The sequence below is a fragment of the Sus scrofa genome, chromosome 13 (assembly GCF_054392235.1).
Source record: "Sus scrofa isolate SSC_HxYL_T2T_F1_AM1 chromosome 13, Sscrofa_HxYL_maternal_Yorkshire_Landrace_v2.0, whole genome shotgun sequence".
NCBI classification, from domain to species: Eukaryota; Metazoa; Chordata; class Mammalia; order Artiodactyla; family Suidae; genus Sus; species Sus scrofa.
The window spans coordinates 45,828,572-45,851,094 of NC_139395.1; the positions used below are offsets into that span (position 1 = coordinate 45,828,572).

At 50.4% G+C, this 22,523-nt stretch overlaps 2 protein-coding genes across 2 annotated transcripts; both read left to right on the forward strand.

The window, feature by feature from the left end:
- The first annotated feature begins 1,513 nt into the window (after positions 1-1,513).
- Positions 1,514-3,284, forward strand: PMAP-36 (antibacterial peptide). Its single transcript, XM_084988396.1, is given in 4 exon segments — positions 1,514-1,756; positions 2,162-2,269; positions 2,418-2,489; positions 3,083-3,284. Coding segments are annotated over 4 exon segments (519 nt in total). The 5' UTR covers positions 1,514-1,558; the 3' UTR covers positions 3,224-3,284.
- Positions 3,285-18,158: 14,874 nt separating this feature from the next.
- PMAP37 (antibacterial peptide PMAP-37) lies at positions 18,159-20,151 on the forward strand. Its single transcript, NM_001444949.1, is given in 4 exon segments — positions 18,159-18,374; positions 18,779-18,886; positions 19,042-19,113; positions 19,967-20,151. Coding segments are annotated over 4 exon segments (504 nt in total). The 5' UTR covers positions 18,159-18,176; the 3' UTR covers positions 20,093-20,151.
- Positions 20,152-22,523: the final 2,372 nt, after the last annotated feature.

The following is a 22,523-nucleotide window of genomic DNA, read 5'->3' on the forward strand; positions in this document are numbered from 1 at the left end:
CTGGAGGTCAGGGAAGGCTTCCTCGGGTGGAAGGGCAGGGCAAGCCGAGGGATCAGGTGCAGAGCCATTGGGACAGGAGCAGGAGGACACAGAGGCTTGAGTGGCCGGGGTGTCTGTGACAGCAGTGTGTAGGGTTTGAGAGCTGGAAGTGGGGACAAAGGTGAGATTCGAGAATGCAGGCCCCAGTGCCAGGCAGGGGTGTGTGGGCTCAAGGCAGGGGCTGAAATGGCCACGTCAGTGGCCTGAAGGAGCCCCTAGAATTGGTGTGGAGGGTGGACCGTGGTCCCGGGAGAGACAGGAACCCAGGGAAGGTGGAGTCTGGAGTGTGTGGGCACGCGAGAGGGAGACGGTGGTGGTAGGGGCAGGGCAGAGGCGGTGGGGAGGTCAGAGGGAGTGTCCTCAGGAGGAAGAAGTGGGCGCAGGTGGGGTCTCCCCAGGCTTTCAGCTCAGGGCTCCTGGGTTGGCGCCCAGCCAACAGCCGCCAGACAGCAGAGTGTGGACAGCCGGGGGTGTTCATGGGAGTCCTGAACTCAGAGACACAGACCAGGGATGTGTGTCCACGATAACGGGTATCTTGAGAAGGGATGTCCCCAGGAAGGTGTCTTAGGACTGGGAGGAGAAGCAGCCCCCCCTGCACCTGTGTGAGCTCTGTGTGTTAAGAGGAGGGTCCTTGGGCAGACAGAACAGGAGTCACACGGGAGGCAGGAGGTGACTCAGTGGGCCGGCATCGGGGGAGGATACTGCAGGGGGCGGTTTCAGGAGGACAGAGCATCCCCAGTGCCTGTGGAGACAGACAATGCCTGACAGAATCTTCTGGACTCATGATGGTGGCCAGGCTGCTGTGGCCCTGAGTGTGAGACAGAGCAAGAGGTCTCACTGTTTGAGATGATCCTTCCTAAGGCGGGGTGAGGGAGAAAAGGTCAGTGGGCCCCGTCTCAGGAAAGCTGGGGATGTGAGCGTTTTCAGATGAGGAAGGTAGAAGAGAATCTAGGAGAGGGGACACATGGAGCGGAGCCCCTGACTTGCTGAGGACTGGGTCAGGAAACAGGAAGATGTGGGGCTAACGGCCGAGGCTCGGGCGGGGCGAGCAAGCAAGATGCCAGATGCGGTAGGGTCCTCTTATCTGCGCATCAGACATTACTGAGTGTCTACTGAGTACCAAGCATTGTAGGGAGCTGGAGACTGAGTGCTGACTACACTCCTGGACCCTGATTCCTGAAGATGCCATAGTGGGGAGAAGGCGGGGGAGTGAGACTGTGCCTGTCCCTCCCTCACCCAAGGACTCAACCCGCCTGAGCAACCCTGCCTGTGACACTGCCCGTGGGGCCCAGGAGAGGCCAGGACACTGTCAGGGCGATGGAGAAACCACTTCTTCACCTTGCACAGGCGCCCATCCTTCCCCACTGCCCAGCAATCCCCTGAGGCAAGAGCCAGGGCTGAGGCAAGTCCAGCCAGCATCCTGGGAGGCAGCCAGGGATGGGGCCGCTCAGGAAGTCCCAGACCCAGGCTGGGCATAAAGGAGGGTCCCGCAGGCTGGGAGGAGGCTCACCTGGGCACCATGGAGACCCAGAGGGCCAGCCTGTGCCTGGGGCGCTGGTCACTGTGGCTTCTGCTGCTGGCACTCGTGGTGCCCTCGGCCAGCGCCCAGGCCCTCAGCTACAGGGAGGCCGTGCTTCGTGCTGTGGATCGCCTCAACGAGCAGTCCTCGGAAGCTAATCTCTACTGCCTCCTGGAGCTGGACCAGCCGCCCAAGGCCGTGAGTCGGGCAGGGGCTCAGGAGGGGCTGGGGGGCGGGGGCTGTCCCCCACCCGCCCCGGGGCTCCCTGTCCCTCCCCCTGCTCAGGCTGTCCCTCCTGCCAGGAAGGCACTTGTCCCTCTAAGGGGGACCCCCTCTGCCAGGAAACCTTCCCAGAGCTGGGTGCCCTGCCCGCGTGAGAGCTTCCCGCCTTAGCCTCTGGGCTGTGGGCTCAGGGCCCTGCACAGCCTGTGAGGCAGGAGCGGGCTCTGTCCCCTCCCCTGTGCACCCAGCACCAAGCCCAGGGCCAGGCTCCCAGCAGGGGCTGCAGAGGCTGCTGTCTAGGTGGGGGGCGGGGAGGGGGTGACAGATCCGAGGGGGAAGCCTGAGCCCGAGTCCCATCTCCCCACTTTGATCCTTGACCAGGACGAGGACCCGGGCACCCCGAAACCTGTGAGCTTCACGGTGAAGGAGACTGTGTGTCCCAGGCCGACCCGGCGGCCCCCGGAGCTGTGTGACTTCAAGGAGAACGGGGTGAGGCTGGGGGCTGGGGGCGCTGGCGGATGCTTCCCAAGGAGCTGAACAGGAGAGCCTTCTGGGGAAGATGTCCAGGCCCTGGGGTGAGGCTGGGGTCTTATGGCTTGGGAGAGTTCCTGATTTGACCTTGAGTCTCCCCTTCTAGTGAGTGAAGCAGTGTGTGGGGACAGTCACCTTGAACCCATCCAATGACCCACTGGACATCTCCTGTAATGAGGTGAGTGGCCCCATTTTCTTTGAGGTGCTGCTTGTTGGTTGGTGCGTGGAACCTCCTTTGTTCAGTCACCTGCTGCCCCATCCAGGCAGGGAACGCGCCCCCTACGCTGGCCTCTCTCTCACCTGGGCTCCAGGTCTCCAGGATGGGCTCTGTCATCCTTAGAGCAGTGGTTCTTAAGTGGGGTCCTCACCCAGAAATTCACATTCTCATGCCCTCTCAGTCCTCCTGAATCAGACTCTGGGGTGGATCCCTGGCAAGGGTATTGTCATAAAGCCTGCAGGGAATTCTGACTGTGCTGACATCTGAGGGGCACTACCTTGAGGAATGGACTCTCAGGCCCTGCTCTCGTCCAGCTTTGCTGGGCTGGGCCTGCCACCCTGGGACGTCACCTGTCATATCTGGGCCTGAGGTTGCTCATCTGTCTGTGGGTGTAGGGATTCAACCACATGCTCCAAAATTCACAGCCAGTGGGCAAACTGTGGCCCCAAGTCTGCTGTTGTGTTCCATTTTTGGGGTTGTTCTAGTGGGAAGTAGGGGACCTGTGTTGATCCTCCTTCAGTCCCATGAGAGATCTCTCTCATCCTTGTTCACAGATTCAGAGTGTCAGGAGACGTCCCCGACCCCCATATTTGCCAAGGCCAAGGCCACCTCCGTTTTTCCCACCAAGGCTCCCACCAAGGATCCCACCAGGGTTCCCACCAAGGTTCCCACCACGGTTCCCCAGAAAACGGTGATGGAGTGGCTGATAACATACCCATTAAAAGCTTTTGGTGAATCCTGAGCCCAGGGAAAGTCCTAGGATCTTATTTGTTGTGGCTCAGACTTCTGAACCGTGAAAAATAAATTCTTGTGAAAGCAACCTTTGTATGGGAGTACCTGTTGAGGCTCAGTGGGTTAAGAATCCAAGTAGTATCCATGAGGACACAGATTCAATCCCTGACCTCGCTCAGTGGGTTAATGGATCCGGTGTTGCTATGAGCTGTGGTGGAGGTTGTAGTCACTTTTCAGTTCTGGCAATGCTGCGGCTCTAGTGCAGGCTGGCAGTTGCTGTTCCAGTTGGACCCCTATCCTGGCAACTTCCATATGCCCCAGGTATAGCCATAAAACACCAAAAGAATGACTTCTAGCTTTCCATATCACTTGTTTCCCCTCTTACTACCTACCACTACTGATCTTAATTCTGGGAGTCTTCGTGTGTGTGTGTGTGTGTGTGTGTGTGTGTGTGTGTGTGTGTGTGTGAAAGAGAGAGGGGGTGGTGGGGAACTTCTGTACACACAGAGTTGGGTGAGGCTGCTGTCCCTTCCAGAAAAACACTGTGGGAGGCACCTGGGTCACAAGGTCCAGACAGCGTCTCCATTCAGGTCCCTTGCATGCCCTTCACATGCCTCCGCCCTCCTCCTCCATCACCCAGTAGGGACTTAAGGAGACCCGCTCTGTGCGCAGTGCTGGTGGGGATGCTGTTCTGCTCTCATGGGGGTGATGGTCCAGGAGGGGCCAGGCCTCTTGTTAAACAGAGACACGGTTCAGCCTCAGGCTAAGCCTGCAGGGACGATGCCCAGAAGGTTCCACCTGCCCTTGACAATGTTACGTCTGGAAATCCCACCCCTCCTGGCCTTTCCTGTGGCATGGAGACACATCGCTGTTTCTTCAGCTGGGCCCAGATTTCGCTGGTCAGCTTGGTTTAGGGATCAAATGGAACACCTCTTTTGACCACGGAAAACAAGCATCCTGCTCCTCGGGGTGAAGAGCTCTGCACCGGTGTGAGAAAGGGGAAGAGTGACACACAGGTCACATCCCTAGTTGCCCGGGTGTTTCAGGAGTGTCCTGTCCACGTCCTGCCCACACCCCATTCTCGAGCTGACCTTTGCTGCAGGGCAGACTGGCAGCACTGGGGAGTTTGCACCCAGGAAGCAGCGTGTCGTGTTCTGACTCTGGGTGCTGCCCCATCTCCCTTCTCTCCACTCCTGCTGGTGCTTTCTGGAACTGCCTCCCAAACCAACCACTGCCACTAAATGCTTGTCCTAGGTCTGCTTCTGGGCCAACCTGAAACAAGACCGAGAGCCCCCTCTCCGAGAGGCACAGAGGGCAGGATCTCCCAGAGATCCTTTGGGATACTTTGGGACCTGTCGTGCTTGACTTCTCTTGCTGAGCAGGTGGGGCTGAATCAGGCTGGTTAGAGGACCCTGGTGCTTCTCCCGCTCCATCATCCCAAGTTGAGGGAGGAAGCCCTACAGAGGAAGCCGAGGCTGTGGTGTGTCTGTGCCAGAGGACACAGGCTTGCCAGAGCCCGTGGTTAAAGTTGCAGGATTTTTCTGAGCTGGTTGTTAAACCCCTGGTAGCTAGAAACTGGCCTTCGTGGAGGCGTTTACCCCATGGAAATCAGAGAATGTTATATAATAATTTTGTCACCACTGGAACATCACTGCACAGCCTGTGCTGGTCATGTGTGCTTCCCGTTTCCTCCCATGATTGCCCATCCTGCTCTCATGGCAGCTTTTCTGTCTCCTCAGCCATGCCTTGTCCTTTCATATTTGAAAGGACAAATTTCATATTTGGTTTTGGCCAGATGTCCCTTGTCATGGACCGTGCCGTCCACATGCATATGTGACCACCCATAGCAGAAATGAGTGGCTGCTTATCTTGTTTCCCTCTCAACCCTTGAGCAAGGAGCTGTACTCTTCCCTGGCAGGGAGGCATGCCGGCCTTGTCAGAGCCTTCCAAAGTGATTGGCTGGGGAGAGTGTCTGCCATTCCAACAGTACTCCTCCTAATCTGTTGCATTCGTCCATATTTCTGTTTTTGTACCGTTACCACACTGTCTTTATTACCGTGGCTTTGTAATATTGTCTGAAGTTCGGGAGAGTTATGTTTTCTGTTTGGTTTTTTGGTTTTGTTTTGCTTTGTTTTGTTTTCGTCCTCAGGATTGTTTTGGCAGTTTTGGGTCTTTTATGGTTCCATATAAATTTTTGGATTCTTTTTTCTAGTTCTGTGACGAATGTCATGGGTACTTTAATAGGGATCACACTAAGTCTGTAGATTGCTCTGAGCAGTATGGCCATTTTAATGATATTAAGTCTTTCCAATCCGGGAGCATGGGACATCTTTCCATTTCTTTGAATCCTCTTTAATTTTCCTGATGAATGTTTTTTAGTTTATCTTCCGCATCCTGGGTCAGTTTTATTCCTAAGTACTTAATTTTTTGGGGTGTGATTTTGAAAGGTATTGTATTTTTGTATTCCTTTTCTAATATTTCACTGTAGTATACAGAAATGCAACCAGTTTCTGAATGTTAATCTGTCCCGCTGCTTTGCTGCATTTGTTGATTGGTTTGAGTTGTTTTTGTGTGGAGTCCTTAGGGTTTTCTATTTATAGTAGTATGTCATCTCCATATAGCGATAATATTTTACCTCTTCTCTTCCAATTCGGATAGCTTTCCCATCTTTTGTTTGTCTGATTGCTGTAGGTAGGACTTCCAATATTATGTTGGATAAAAGTGGTGAGAGTGGTCATCCTTGTCTTGTTCCAGTTTTGAGCAGGGAAGGTTTTCAGCTTTTATTCGTTGAGTATTATATCGGCTGTGGGTTTGTCATAAGTGGCTTTTATTATGTTACAGTATGTTCCCTGTATTCCCACTGTGGTAAGAGGCTTTATGAATGGATGTTGGATTTTGGTGAATGCTTTTTTCTGCATCTATTGAGATGATCATGTGTTTGTTTGTTTGCCTGTTTGGTTTTTGTCTTTCTAGGGTCATACCCACAGCATATGGGAGTTCCCAGGCTAGGGGTTGAAAGGGAACTGTGGCTGCTGGCCTACACCACAGCCACAGCAATGTGAGCCGTGTCTGCGACCTGCACCGCAGCTCACAGCAATGCTGGTCCTCAACCCGGTAAGCAAGGCCAGGGGTCGAACCTGCATCCTCATGGATACCAGTCGGGTTTGTTACCATTAAGCCACAATGGGAATTCCCTGGTGTGGTTTTTGACTTTTCTTTTGGTAATGTCGTGTATGATGTTGATTGATTCGCATGTGTTGAACCATCCTTGTGAGGTTGGGATGAATCCCACTTGGTCATGGTGTATGATCTTTTTTATGTATTGTTGGATTCAGTTGGCTAAAATCTTGCTGAGAATTTTTGCATATCTCTTCATCAAAGATATTGGCCTATAATTTGTTTTTGGTAGTATCTTTGTATTATTTTGGAATTAGGGTGATGGTGGCTTCATAGAATGTCTTTGAGAGTGTTCCTTCTTCCATCTTTTGGAAACGTTTAAGAAGGATGGGTATAAGTTAAACTTGTATAAGTTTAAGAAGGATGGGTATAAGTTCTTGTTTGTATGTTTGGTAGAATTCACCTGGGAAGCCATCTGGTCCTGGACGTTGGTTTGTAGGGAGTGTTTTCATTACATGTTTAATTGCATTTCTAGTGATTGGTCTCTTCAAATGGTCTATTTCTTCTTGATTCAGTTTCGGCAGGCTGTATGTCTCTAGAAAGTTGTCCATTTCTTCTAGGCTGTCGAATTTGTTGGCATATAATTGTTCATAGTGTTCTCCTATGGCTTTTTGTATTTCTGCAGTATCTGTTGAGATTTCTCCTTTTTCATTTCTCTCTCTCTTTTTTTTTTTAGTTTAGTTTTTATTGTTATTTCCGACACACTTTTTTTCCCCCAGTGTACAGCATGGGAACCCAGTCACACATACACGTATGCATAAATTTCGTCTCCCATCGTCGTGCTGCATTGTAAGTATCTAGACATCGTTCTCAGTGCTACACAGCAGGATCTCATTGTTAATCCATTTCCTTTTTCATTGCTTATTGTTTATTTGGGTTCTTTCTTCTTCTTGGCGAGTTAGGCCAGCGGTTTTTCAATTTCATGTACCCTTTCAAAGAACCAGCTCTTGGTTTTATTGATTTTCGCTATTGTTCTTTTGAATCTCTGTTTTATTGATTTCATCTCTGATCTTTATGGTTTCCTTCCTTCTGCTGACTTTAGGTTTTGTTTGTTCTTTTTCTAGTTCTTTTAGGTGGCAGGTTAGGTGTCGATTTGAGCTTTTTCTTCTCTTTTGAGGAAGGTCTGTTTTGCTATGAACTACCCTCTAAGAATTGCTTTTGCAGCATTCCATAGATTTTGAATGGTTGTGTTTTCATTGTCTGTCTCTAGGTATTTTTTAATTTCCTTTTTGATTTCCTCATTGACCCACTGTTTTTCTAGTAGCATGTTATTTAGTCTCTATGTAGTCTTTTTTTTTTTTTTTTAATATCTTTGTTTTCGGGTAATTCTTTTTTTTTTTTTTTTTTTTGGTCTTTTTAAGGCCTCACCCATGGCATATGGAGGTTCCCAGGCTAGGGGTCAAATCGGAGCTACAGCTGCCAGCCCACACCACAGCTCACAGCAACGCCGGATCCTTAACCCACTGAGCGAGGCCAGGGATCGAACCCGCATGCTCATGGATATTAGTAGGGTTTGTTAACTGCTGAGCCACAGTAGGAGCTCCACATGTCATCTTGTTTTTCGCAATTTTCTTCCTGTAGTTGATTTCTAGTTTCATGCCATTGTGGTCAGAGAGGACTCTTGAAAGAATTTCTGTACTCTTAGATTAGTTGAGGTTAGTTTTGTGGCCCAGTATGCAGTCATTCCTTGAGAAGGTTCCATGTGCACTTGAAAAGAATGTATACTTCTGGTTTTCCTTTGGATGTAATATCCTGAAAATATCTATTAAGTCTAACTGTTCTACTGTGTCATGGAGGATCTCTTGTCTTGTTGATTTCTGTCTAGAGGATCTATCCGTTGATGTGGGTGGGGTGTTAAATCTTCTACTGCTGTTGCGTTCCCATCACTTTCTCCTTTTTGTGTTTATTAGTGTTCGTGGTATGTCTTTGGGTGCTCCTTATATAGGAGCATATATGTTAGCAAGTGTAATAGCCTCTTCTTGAACTGATCCTTTTATCATTAAATAGTGTCCTTCTTTCCTTTTCTTTATGGCCTTTGTTTTAAAGTCTGCTCTGTCTGATAGGGTTACTGCAACTCCCACTTTCCTGTCTTCTCCATTCACATGAAATATCTATTTTCATCCCCTCACTTTGAATTTATATGTATCCTTTGCCCTAAGGTGAGTATATTGCAGGCTCTGCTTTTTATCCAGTCTTCCATTCGGTGTCTTTTGTCTTTTCTAGGGCTGCGCCTGCGTCATATGGAGGTTCCCAGGCTAGGGGTCTAGTTGGAGCTGTAGCTGCCAGCCTACACCGCAGCCACAGCCACAGCCACAGCCACAGCCACAGCAACGCGGGATCCGAGCTGCGTCTGCGACCTGCACCACACCTCACAGCAACGCCGGATCCTTAACCCACTGAGTGAGGCCAGGGATCGAACCTGCAACCTCATGGTTCCTAGTCGGACTCGTTTACCACTGAGCCACGACGAGAACTCCCATTCCGTATCTTTTGATCAATACATTGAGTCCATTGACGTTTAAGGTAACTATTGATAAATATGTACTTATTGCTGTTTTAAGGGTTGTTTTCCAGTTGGTTCCATGTATCTCCTTTGTTCCACTCTTCATTTGGTTGGATGATTTCCTTTTTTTTTTTTTTTTTGCCTTTCCTTGAGCTGTTCCCATGGCACATGGAGGTTCCCAGGCTAGGGATCCAATCAGAGCTGTAGCCACCAGCCTACACCACAGCCACAGCAACGCGGGATCCGAGCCGCATCTGTGACCCACACCACAGCTCATGGCAATGGCGGATCCTTAACCCACTGAGCGAGGGCAGGGAACGAACCCGCAGCCTCATGGTTCCTAGTCGGATTCGTTAACCACTGCTCCATGACGGGAACTCCTGGATGATTTCCTTTTATTTTATGCTTGTGTCATCTTCTGTTTAGTTTTTGTGACTGTACTGATTGGCTTTGGTTTGTGGTTGCTCTGTTTTTCAAGTATGTGAACCCCTTCCTATATCTGCTTGCTTTAGTCTGAGAGTCATATGGGCTCAAGCACATTATGAAAAAAAAGGTCGAGGTTTTCTTTTTCTTTTTTCTAAAACTTTATTGAAATATGGTTGATTTACAATGCTGTGTTAATTTCTGCTGCACAGCAAAGTGACTCAGTTATACATATATGTGTTCTTTTTCATATCCTTTTCTATTACGGCTTATCACAGAATATTGAATACAGTTCCCTGTGGTATATAGCAGGACCTTGTTGTTTATCTATTCTATATATAACAGTTTGCATCTGATAATCCCAAAGGCCTAATCCTTCCCTTCCCCACCCCCTCCCCCTTATCACAAGTCTGTTCTCTATGTCTGTGAGTCTGTTTATATTTTGTAGGTATGTTCCTTCGTATCATATTTTATTTTATTTTTTGAATTACTCAATGAATTTATTACATTTACAGTTGTACAATGATCATCACAATCCAATTTTATAGGATTTCCATCCCACAACCCCAGTGCACCCCCCACTGCCCAAACTCTCTCCTTTGGAAACCATGCGTCTTTCAAAGTCTGCGAGTCAGTATCTCTCCTGCAAAGAAGTACATTCCGTCCTTTTATCAGATTTGATATGATAAAATCTGAAGCCAGACTCGGGGAGTGGAGGCGAGGCCAAAAGAGAACAAAGGAGGCAGTGAGAGTGGGTGAGGAGGGGCTTCTCCATCCTCCAGAGCCCCACTCAGCTGCGGCAACACCGGATCCTTAGCACACTGCACAGGGCTGGGCATCCAACCGGCCACACCACAGGGACACACTGGACCATTAACCCACCATGCCACAGGGGAACCTCCCCCGTCTTTTCATTATAAGCATTGTTAAAGGATCTATTCTCCACTTGAAACATTCTTACACTCCCAGGTGAAAGAAATTCCTTTTGACATCCTGTCTCACCTCCATGTTCAAAACAAGGTCCCTTCGTCAATGGGGTGGGCATCTGTTCTTGTTTGTTTCCAGACCTTTATTTGCATTTATGAACATAGCAAAACATGGTATATCTTGTTTTCCAGTGAATGATGTTTATATGAAAGGGGTCAATTTGTATGAATTATTCTGAAATTTACCTTTCCCCCTTACTGACATACCTTGCAATGTCCATGTTTTTAAAATTTGTCATTGAAACGTTAGATGTACCTGTGAAATGTGCACTGACAGTAAACTTGCATCTTGTGGATCTTTTGCTAAATGTGTGCATGTGTGTGACCAGCACCCAGAAACCTCCTTGTCCTCCTTCCAGTTGCTACCCCTTCCCCATAACCGAGACCCTTACCCCGAACCCCTCACATTAGTGTTGCCGAAATTTGAAATTCATAGAAAATTGAACCATAACGAGTATTCTTTTGTATCCAGTTTCTTCATGGAACGTGTTTGTTAGAATCCTCAGTGACATTAGTGTAATCATAGTAGGTTGATTTTTTTGTTGCGGAGTGTTATTCAACTGTAGGAATATACACAGATACATTTACTTTGACTATTGATGGATATTTGTGGAGTTTACGGCTCTTTCTGTTTGTATTATTTTACTTTTATTTTCATTTTTCTAACGGCTGTGCCCAAAGCATGGGGCAGTTCCCAGGCCAAGGACAGGGTTGAGCCAGGGCAGTGATAATGTCAAACCCTTAACTGGGGGGAGTTCCCGTCGTGGCGCAGTGGTTAATGAATCCGACTAGGAACCATGAGGTTGCGGGTTCGGTCCCTGCCCTTGCTCAGTGGGTTAATGATCCGGCGTTGCTGTGAGCTGTGGTGTAGGTTGCAGACGCGGCTTGGATCCCGTGTTGCTGTGGCTCTGGTGTAGGCTGGTGGCTACGGCTCCGATTGGACCCCTAGCCTGGGAACCTCCATATGCCGAGGGAGCGGCCCAAGAAATAGCCAAAAAAAAAGGAAAAAAAAAAAAAAAAAAAACCCTTAACTGGTAGGCTACCAGAGAACTTCCCAGCTCATTCTTTGCTTTTCTTTTTTTCTTTAGTTTTTGTCATTTTAGGGCCACACCCACAGCACATGGAGGTTCTCAGGCTAAGGGTCAAATCAGAGTTCTACCTGCCGGCCTACACCACAGCCACAGCAACACCAGATCTGAGCAAACTATACCCACAACTCACAGCAACGCCGGATCCTTGACCCACTGAGCAAGGCCAGGCATTGAACTCACAACCTCATGCTTCCTAGTTGGATTGTTTCTGCTGTGCCACGAAGGGGACTCCCAAGCTCATTCTTTTTAAAGGCTGCACACCTGCCCATGGGGTGGACGGAGCTGTCCCACTCCCGCAGGTCTGCGAGGTTTCCAGTTGCCCAGGTAGGCCCAAGCAAGACGCAGGAAGCATCTTGGTTCCTTCCTCCTCATGGCCTGAGGGAGTGTCCTGCGGGAGGCTCCTGAAAAGTGGGACAGGGTGGGGGACATGGATAATGGCCTGTGCCGGGCCAGGCTTCTCCGGGGGACCATGAAGAGGGGCTGTATAAAGTGGCTGCCTGCTGTCCCCCTTTACCCAGTGGAGACTGGGCCCCTGGCCCGCACCTTGAAGTTCTGTGCGGCGGGAATAGCTCCATGGAGGATAGGAGGGCCTCCCATGCAGGTGTAAGACATCTTCCGTTTCCCAGGGCGGGAGAGGGAGGGGCAGCTGGGGAAAATCTGGTTTACCTTCTCCCAGAAGGTCAGCAGGTTGGGTGGAGGGCGGGACCGGAAGCCAGGTCGCTCAGCCCTGGCCCTGCTCCTTGTCTTGACCACTTTGCTTTGATGCCTGGAAGCCCGGGGCTCTGGGACTGGCCTGAGGACGCGGGGCCACACACGGCTGAGGCTGTGCTTTGTCCGACTGGGGCCTTTTAAGTGCAGAGCGTGGTGGGAAAGGATGTCTGTCAGAACCAGACCGGTAGGGAAGCTGGAGGGGCACTGGGAAAGGCGGAGCCCAGGCTGGGGGCCAGGTGGTGACAACACTCTTTCAGGCCTAGCCTCCGCAGGACCATTGCTCTCTGTGGGTTAGAAGCTGCCACTGGGAGAGTGCCCAGGGCCTAGCCTGATCATCTCAGGGCACAGCCACTGTGGCTGCAGATCCTCCCACTCCTGACCCCATTCCTTACTCGTGCCTTAACACTCTGTCTGAGTCTCTCTCTCTCTCCCTCCCTCTCTCTCTTTTTTGTAAGATCGTCATCCACCTGTATTCTTAAGAATATTTTTTAAATGGTTTTTTCCCGTCGTAGCTGGTTTACAGGGTTTTGTCAGTTTTCTACAGTACGGCAAAGAGACCCAGTCCCACATACGTGTATACATTCTTTGTCTCATGTCATCCCCCTTCATGCTCCACCATGAGTGACTAGATACAGGTCCCAGGGCTACACAGCAGGATCACCATGCTTATTCATTGCAAAGGCAATAGGTTGCATCCATTGACCCCCAATTCCCAGTCCATCCCACTCCCTTCCCCCTCCTCCTGTGCAGCCACAAGCATGTTCTCCAAGTCCGTGAGTGTCTTTCCTGCGGAAAGGTTCATCTGTGCTGAAGATTAGAGTCCAGATATAAGTGATATCATGTGGTACTGTCTTTCTCTTTCTGACTTACCTCATCTAGCATGAGAGTCTCTAGTTGCTTCCGTGTTGCTGCAAATGGCCTGATTTCGTTCTGTTTTATGGCTCAGTAGTATTCCATTGTGTACATATACCATGTCTTCTTAATCCACTCATCTGTCGATGGACCTTTAGGTTGTTTCCATGTCTTGGCTAGTGTGAGTAGCGCTGCAGTGAACATACGGGTGCATGTGTCTTTTTCGAGGAAAAGTTTGTCCGGACGCATGTGCAAGAGTGGGATTGCTGACTTGTGGCTGCCTGATGGGAGGGGGAGGGAGTGGGAGGGATCAGGAGCTTGGGCTTATCAGACACAAGTTAGAATAGATTTACAAGGAGATCCTGCTGAATAGCATTGAGAACTATGTCTAGATACTCATGTTGCAACAGAAGAAAAGGTGGGGGAAAAATGTAATTGTAATGTATACATGTAAGGATAACCTGAACCCCTTGCTGTACAGTGGGAAAATAAAAATAAATATTAAAAAAAAAAAAGAATGGGATTGCTGGATGATGTGGTGGTTCTGCGGTAAGTTTTTGGGGGCACCGCCATACTGTTGTCCACAGTGGCTGTACCAAGGTACATTCCCACCAACAGTGTGGGAGGGTTCCCTCTTCTCCACACCCTCTCTAGCATTTGTTATTTGTGGATTTATTAATGACGGCCATTCCGACTGGTGGGAGTTGGTACCTCATGGGAGTTTTGATGTGCATTTCTCTAATAATCCGAGATGGGGAACATCTTTTCCTGTGCCTGTTGGGCATCTGTAAGTCTTCTTTGGAGAAATGTCTGTTCAGGTCTTTTGCCCATTTTTCAGTTGGGTTGTTGGCTTTTTTTGCTGTCGCGTTGTATAAGATGCTTGCATAGTTTAGAGAGGAAGCCCTTGTCCGTTGCACCGTTTGAAACTCCTTTCTCCCATTCTGTACGTGGTCTTTTTGTTTCTCTCTCTCTCTTTTTTTAATGGTTTCCTTTGCTGTGCCAAAGGGTGTCAGTTTGATTAGGTCGCATAGGTTTATTTTTGCTTTTATTTCTGTTGCCTTGGGAGACTGACCTAAGAAAACGTTTGTAAGGTAGATGTCAGAGAATGTTTGCCTTTGTTCCCTCCTAGGAGTTTGATGGTGTCTTGCTTTATGTTTAAGTCTTTAAGCCATGTGGCGTTTATTTTCGTGCGTGGTGTGAGGGTGTGTTCCAGTTTCACTTATTTACACGCGACTGTCCAGTTTTCCCAGCACCACTGGCTGAAAAGACTGTCTTTTCCCCCTTTTGATATTCTTGCCGCCTTTGGCAAAGACTAATTGACGGTAGGTGTCTGGGTTTATTTCTGGGTTCTCGATTCTGTTCCACTGGTCTGTATGTCTGTTTTCGTACTGGTACCACACTCTTTTGATTGCTGTGGCTCTGCAATATTGCCCGAAGTCCGGGAGAGTGATGCCTCCTGCTTGGTTTTTGTTCCTCAGCATTGCTTTGGCAATTCTGGGTCTTTTGTGGTTCCATATAAGTATTTGGATTGTTTGTTCTAGTTCTGTGAACAATGTCATGGGGAATTGGATAGGGATTCCATTGAATCTGTAGAGTGCTTTGGCTGGTGTGGCCATTATACGATATGCATTTTTCCAGCCCAGGAGCATGGACTATCCTTCCATTTCTTGGCATCCTCTTTAATTTCCTTGATTGAGGTGTTACAGGTCTCAGCAGATAAGACTTTCATCTCCGTGGTCAGGTTTATTCCCAGGTACTTAATGTTTTTGGGTGTGATCGTAAAAGGTGTTGTATTTTTGTATTCCTTCTCTAATATTGCATTGTTAGTATACAGAAATGCAACTGATTTCTCTCTCTCTCTTTCTCTCTTTCCTTCCTTCCTTCCTGTCTTTCTGTCTTTCTATCTTTTGCTTTTTAGGGCCCCACCCTCGGCATATGGAGGTTCCCAGGCTAGGGGTCTAATTGGACCTACACCACACAGCTCACAGCAACACCAGAGCCTTAACCCACTGAGTGAAGCCAGACATCGAACCCGAAACCTCATGGTTCCTCGTCGGATTCCTCTCCGCTGGGCTGTGACGGGACCGCCTGATTTCTGTGAGTGTTAACCTTGTATCCTGCTCCTTTGCTGACTTCATGGATCCGTTTGAGGAGTTGTTGTGTGGAGTCCTTAGGGTTTTCTGGGTATGGTATCATGTCATCTGCACACAGTGACAATTTTACCACTTCTCTTCCAATCTGGATCCTTTTTATGTCTTTTGTTTGTCTGATTGCTGTGGTTAGGACTTCCAATACTCCGTTGAACACAACAGTGGTGAGGCTGGGTATCCTTGTCTTGTTCCAGATGTTAGTGGGAAGGCTTTCAGCTTTTCTCCATTGAGTACTGTATTTGCTGTGGGTGTGCCATCAATGGCTTTGATTACGTTAAGGTATGTTCCCTCCACACCCACTTTGTCAGAGTGTGTATCACGAGTGGATGTTGGACTTTGTCACACGCTTTTTCTGCATCTATTGAGATGATCACGTGGTTTTTGACTTTTCTTTTGTTAATGTGGTGGTCGATGTTGACCGATTTGCGTTGTGTTGAAGCATCCTTGTGAACCTGGGATGAATCCCACTTCGTCGTGGTGTGTGTGGTCTTTTTCACATAGTGCTGGGTTCGGTCACGCTTCTCTGTCTCCTGAAGCAAGAACCGGGCTAAGGGAACAGGGGGATAAGGAGCCTCTTCCCAGGTGTCCATCTACCGGCTTGAGCTCCTGCTCCCCTCACGGCCTTCTCAGCTGCGTCTGAGGCCATTTGAGTTGGCTTCACGCTCACTGGCTGCTGAGGGTCCCCCAGAGCAGAGTCTTTGCAAGGGAGTCACAGCTGGTGAGAGGCAAAGCGAGGATTCAAACTCACCCTGCCCGACTCCAGAATGCCTGGGGGCAGCTCATTCTGGGTGATCATCACCACTCCTGTTTAGGGAGCTTCGCTTATGGGCCAGCCGGTTCCACGTTCTTTCCCTCGGTTGACTCCTTTATCAGACCTTGTCCTTGAACAGCCTCCTCTCCCCATGGGGGGATGGGGAAGGGAAGCTCAGTCCTAAGGTTTGGGAAATTCAAAGGTGCAGAGGCAGGAAAGCCCAAGGAGCATTTCAGGCTTACCAGCTACTCAGTAAGCGTAGGTATTGCTAATTGCTTTCTACTGTAACCACCTCCTTTTCCTCCTTTGACTTGGGAAAGGCTACAGCTTGACCAAGAGGCCCCTGGGGCAATACCTGGACTGTGAAGCCAGGTTGTTCAGAAGCCCACCTCGCCTTCCTTCTCCAAGGCTCAGTCAGCACCAGTCATCCTGGCTGCCACTTCCCATGTGCCCTGGGCAAGTCCCCGGGGCCTAGAGCCCAGCTGAGTCCAAAGAGCTACTCCAGGCCTCACAGTCACAATGCCATTCCTCTGGAGAACTGTACAAGAATTGGCCTTGGCCCGTTCGCTCTCCCAGCTGTGCTGTCTCTGCCCCCGACACTGGCCACCCCAGCCCAGTGTCTTCACCAGAGCAGTGACCAGGAGTCTTTTGGGGTCAAATCAGAAGAGAAGACCTGAGGCTGTGGGAGCCAAGACGAGGGGGCACCTTGTGTGGCTGGAGGTCAGGGAAGGCTTCCTCGGGTGGAAGGGCAGGGCAAGCCGAGGGATCAGGTGCAGAGCCATTGGGACAGGAGCAGGAGGACACAGAGGCTTGAGTGGCCGGGGTGTCTGTGACAGCAGTGTGTAGGGTTTGAGAGCTGGAAGTGGGGACAAAGGTGAGATTCGAGAATGCAGGCCCCAGTGCCAGGCAGGGGTGTGTGGGCTCAAGGCAGGGGCTGAAATGGCCACGTCAGTGGCCTGAAGGAGCCCCTAGAATTGGTGTGGAGGGTGGACCGTGGTCCCGGGAGAGACAGGAACCCAGGGAAGGTGGAGTCTGGAGTGTGTGGGCACGCGAGAGGGAGACGGTGGTGGTAGGGGCAGGGCAGAGGCGGTGGGGAGGTCAGAGGGAGTGTCCTCAGGAGGAAGAAGTGGGCGCAGGTGGGGTCTCCCCAGGCTTTCAGCTCAGGGCTCCTGGGTTGGCGCCCAGCCAACAGCCGCCAGACAGCAGAGTGTGGACAGCCGGGGGTGTTCATGGGAGTCCTGAACTCAGAGACACAGACCAGGGATGTGTGTCCACGATAACGGGTATCTTGAGAAGGGATGTCCCCAGGAATGTGTCTTAGGACTGGGAGGAGAAGCAGCCCCCCCTGCACCTGAGTGAGCTCTGTGTGTTAAGAGGAGGGTCCTTGGGCAGACAGAACAGGAGTCACACGGGAGGCAGGAGGTGACTCAGTGGGCCGGCATCGGGGGAGGATACTGCAGGGGGCGGTTTCAGGAGGACAGAGCATCCCCAGTGCCTGTGGAGACAGACAATGCCTGACAGAATCTTCTGGACTCATGATGGTGGCCAGGCTGCTGTGGCCCTGAGTGTGAGACAGAGCAAGAGGTCTCACTGTTTGAGATGATCCTTCCTAAGGCGGGGTGAGGGAGAAAAGGTCAATGGGCCACGTCTCAGGAAAGCTGGGGATGTGAGCGTTTTCAGATGAGGAAGGTAGAAGAGAATCTAGGAGAGGGGACACATGGAGCGGAGCCCCTGACTTGCTGAGGACTGGGTCAGGAAACAGGAAGATGTGGGGCTAACGGCCGAGGCTCGGGCGGGGCGAGCAAGCAAGATGCCAGATGCGGTAGGGTCCTCTTATCTGCGCATCAGACATTACTGAGTGTCTACTGAGTACCAAGCATTGTAGGGAGCTGGAGACTGAGTGCTGACTACACTCCTGGACCCTGATTCCTGAAGATGCCATAGTGGGGAGAAGGCGGGGGAGTGAGACTGTGCCTGTCCCTCCCTCAACCAAGGACTCAACCCGCCTGAGCAACCCTGCCTGTGACACTGCCCGTGGGGCCCAGGAGAGGCCAGGACACTGTCAGGGCGATGGAGAAACCACTTCTTCACCTTGCACAGGCACCCATCCTTCCCCACTGCCCAGCAATCCCCTGAGGCAAGAGCCAGGGCTGAGGCAAGTCCAGCCAGCATCCTGGGAGGCAGCCAGGGATGGGGCCGCTCAGGAAGTCCCAGACCCAGGCTGGGCATAAAGGAGGGTCCCGCAGGCTGGGAGGAGGCTCACCTGGGCACCATGGAGACCCAGAGGGCCAGCCTGTGCCTGGGGCGCTGGTCACTGTGGCTTCTGCTGCTGGCACTCGTGGTGCCCTCGGCCAGCGCCCAGGCCCTCAGCTACAGGGAGGCCGTGCTTCGTGCTGTGGATCGCCTCAACGAGCAGTCCTCGGAAGCTAATCTCTACCGCCTCCTGGAGCTGGACCAGCCGCCCAAGGCCGTGAGTCGGGCAGGGGCTCAGGAGGGGCTGGGGGGCGGGGGCTGTCCCCCACCCGCCTCGGGGCTCCCTGTCCCTCCCCCTGCTCAGGCTGTCCCTCCTGCCAGGAAGGCACTTGTCCCTCTAAGGGGGACCCCCTCTGCCAGGAAACCTTCCCAGAGCTGGGTGCCCTGCCTGCGTGAGAGCTTCCCGCCTTAGCCTCTGGGCTGTGGGCTCAGGGCCCTGCACAGCCTGTGAGGCAGGAGCGGGCTCTGTCCCCTCCCCTGTGCACCCAGCACCAAGCCCAGGGCCAGGCTCCCAGCAGGGGCTGCAGAGGCTGCTGCCTAGGTGGGGGCGGGGAGGGGGTGACAGATCCGAGGGGGAAGCCTGAGCCCGAGTCCCATCTCCCCACTTTGATCCTTGACCAGGACGAGGACCCGGGCACCCCGAAACCTGTGAGCTTCACGGTGAAGGAGACTGTGTGTCCCAGGCCGACCTGGCGGCCCCCGGAGCTGTGTGACTTCAAGGAGAACGGGGTGAGGCTGGGGGCTGGGGGCGCTGGCGGATGCTTCCCAAGGAGCTGAACAGGAGAGCCTGCTGGGGAAGATGTCCAGGCCCTGGGGTGAGGCTGGGAGCTCATGGATGGAGGAGGGGGTGGTGTCCCATTTTGACCTTGAGTCTCCCCTTCTAGCGGGTGAAACAGTGTGTGGGGACAGTCACCCTGGATCAGATCAAGGACCCGCTCGACATCACCTGCAATGAGGTGAGTGGCCCCTTATTGGTGTCAAGTTGATAATAGTTTAGTGTGTTGAATAGTGTGATCTCCGAATGCAGGGTATAAAAATACCCTCCTACCCTGGCTCCTCCCTGACCTGCCAGGTTTCCAGGACTGTCTCTTTTATCCTTAGTGCAGTGAGCCTCTGCATGAGGTCCCCACCCTTGTTTTTGTCAGAAAGGCAAGGTCTCATATCCTTCTTAGACTCTTGCAATCACTCTCTGCAGTGGGATGGAGGCTTGCATATCTTCATAACCCCCCCCCCCAGGGGATTCTGATTGTGCTGATGACTGAGAGCAATTGACTGGAATAATAGGCTTTCAGCCCCTGCTCCCGACTAGCTTTGCTGGGCTTGGCTTGTGACCTTGGAATGCCCTTGTTACCTCTGGGCCTGCGTTTGCTAATCTATCTGTGGGTGTAGGGATTCAGCCATATGCTCCATAAATTATAACCAGAGGTGAACTTGGCCCCAAGGTTCCTGCAGTGACCCAGGGAGAGGTGTGTTCAGTTGAGGATGGGTCTGGTCTTTTTTTTTTTTTTCTTTTTAGGGCTGCACTCTTGGCATATGGAGGTTCCCAGGCTAAGGGTCAAATCGAAGCTACAGCTTCTAGCCTACTCCACAGCCACAGCAACAAAGGATCAAAGCCATGTCTGTGACCTACAGCACAGCTCACGGCAATGCCAGATCCTTAACCCAGTGAGCAAGGCCAGGGATTGAACCCATAATCTCATGGTTCCTAGTCTGATTCGTTTTTGCTGTGCCACAATGGGAACTCTGTAATGGGTCTGGTTTCGAACTTGAGTCCTTCCTAAAAGAGTCCTCTTTCCTCCTGGTTCACAGATACAGAGTGTTGGTCTACTTAGCCGACTGCGTGATTTCCTCAGTGATCGTGGTCGGAGGCTTGGTGAAAAGATTGAAAGAATTGGTCAGAAAATCAAAGATTTATCTGAGTTTTTTCAGTCCTAAGATTCAGGCTATCCTGGTTCAGACTTCTGTACTATGAAAAATAAATTATTCTGAAAACACTTCCTCCCCATTCAAATTCACTTGTCTCCCTTCTGCCATCTTACTAGGACCAAATCCTTAACTCTGAGAGGCCTCTTGTGTCTGTGTGTGATCATTGCTATAAACACAGACATAGGTGAGGCCTCTGTTCATTTTAAAAGTATGTGGGGAGTCAGGAGGGCCATGAGGTCCAGTATCACGTCTCCATTCTCAGGTCCTTCCATGCCCTTCACATGCCTCTGCCCTTCTTCTCCTACCTAAGGAGAACTGTTCTGTGTGCAGTGCTAGTGGGGGTGCTGTTTTGTTCATATGGAGCTGACAGTCCAGGAGGGGACAGTCTCTTGTTAAACACTCATAGACATGCAGTATAGTCTCAGGGCTAAGCCTGCAGGGATAATACGCAGAACATTCCACTTCTCCTTGACTGTCTTAACTCTAGAAAGCTCATTCCTCCTGGCTTTTTCTCTAGCATTGAGATACTTCACTGTGGCTATTGCTCAATGTCATTCAAACAAACAAACAAACTCATATAAAAAGACATCAGATCTGTGGTTACCAGAGTGCAGATAGGGATTGGATAAAGGTGATCAAAAAGTATAAACTTTCCACATAAATTACAGCAATATCTTATTGGATCCACTTCCTAGAATAATGCAAATAAAAGCAAAAACAAACCAAAGGGTCCTAATTAAACACAAAAGCTTTTGTACAGCAAAGGAAATCTTAAAAAAAGAAAAGACAACCCACAGAATGGGAGAAAATCTTTGCAAATGAAGCAGCCAACAAGGGATTAATTTCCAAAATATACAATATCTCATGAAGCTTTATATCAAAAACCAAAAAACCCAATCAAAAAATGGTTGGAAGGGAGTTCCCATCATGGCTCAGCAGTCAATAAATCTGACTAGTATCCATGAGGATTGAGGTTCAATCCCTGGCCTTGCTCAGTGGGTTAAAGATCTGGTGTTGCTATGAGCTGTGGGGTAGGTCACAGATGCAGCTCAGATCTTGCATGGCTGTGGCTGTGGTGTGGGCCAGCAGCTACAGCTCTGATTCAACCCCTAGCCTGGGAACTTCCATATGTTGTGAGTATGGTCCTAAAAAGCAAAAAAAAAAAAAAAAAGGTTGGAAAGTCTAAATAAATAGACATTTGTCCAATGAAGACAGTCAGATGGTCAAAAAACACATGAAAAGATGTTCAACATCACTAATTATTTAAGAAATGCAGGTTAGAACTACAATGAGGTACTACTTCACACCAGTCGGAATGGCCATCATCAAAAAGTCTACAAAGAATAAATGCTGTGGAGTTCCTGTTGTGGCTCAGTGGTAATGAACCCAACTAGTATCCATGAGGATTCGAGTTTGATCTCTGGCAATGATCAGTGCATTAAGGATCCGACATTCCTATGAGCTGTAGTGTAGGTTGCAAATACAGCTTGGATCTGGTGTTGCTGTGGCTGCTGGCCTATGCCACAGCCACAGCTCTGATCAATGCCTAGCCTGGGAACTTCAATATGCTGTGAGTACAGCCCTAAAATGACCCCCCCCCCAAAAAAAAGAACAGGGGCAGGATCAAAATGGCAGAAGAGTAAGACACAGTGCTCACCTTTTCCCATGAGCACATCAAAAAAATCCATCTACATGAAGAACAATTTTCAGAGAACATCTACTGAACACTAGCAGAAGACCTTAAATCTCCATAAAGGGCAAGAAACCCTCACTATACCTGGGTAGAACAAAGTGGGGGGGGGAGAAAGAAAGAAGAGGGGAAAAAAAGGAATCAGGATGGGACCAGCACTCCTGAGAGGGAGCTGTGAAAGAGGAAAGGAATCCATACCCTGGGAGGCCACTTAACTGACAAGAGATCAGCCAAGACAGAGAGAGAACCTCAAAGTCCCAGAGAAGAGCACAGCAGTTGGACTGAGGAGGGCAAAGCAGAGAGAGAGCCACACAGACCATTGGCACCACTGCCCCAGACACCACAGCCTCAGATGCTCAGGCCAGGGATGGGTGCTGAGACTCAAGCTCCACGGGTCAGTTCTGGGGGGAGGACTAGGGTTGGCTGTGTAGAGACAGCCTAAGGGGCTAGGGAGCTGTGTGCCACAAGCTGGGAAGCAGAGCACCACAGCCAAGGGAGCACGGGAGGAAGCCTGGGCATGCAGGAGAAGCATGGTGCCATTATTGGGAGGGGTGAGAGAAGGAGGGGCAGAACTGCCATAGGAACCTCCTCTGTGCATGTGCTTGGGTGGTAGGATGCCTCTTGCCTGGGCTATGGACATCAAGAGCAAACCACCACAGCCATCTTAGACTCCAGGGATGGGCATGGTTTGCCACCACTAGGGGTCAGTGAACAGGCACCACCTGTGGCCCCAGACACCTTAGGGGATGC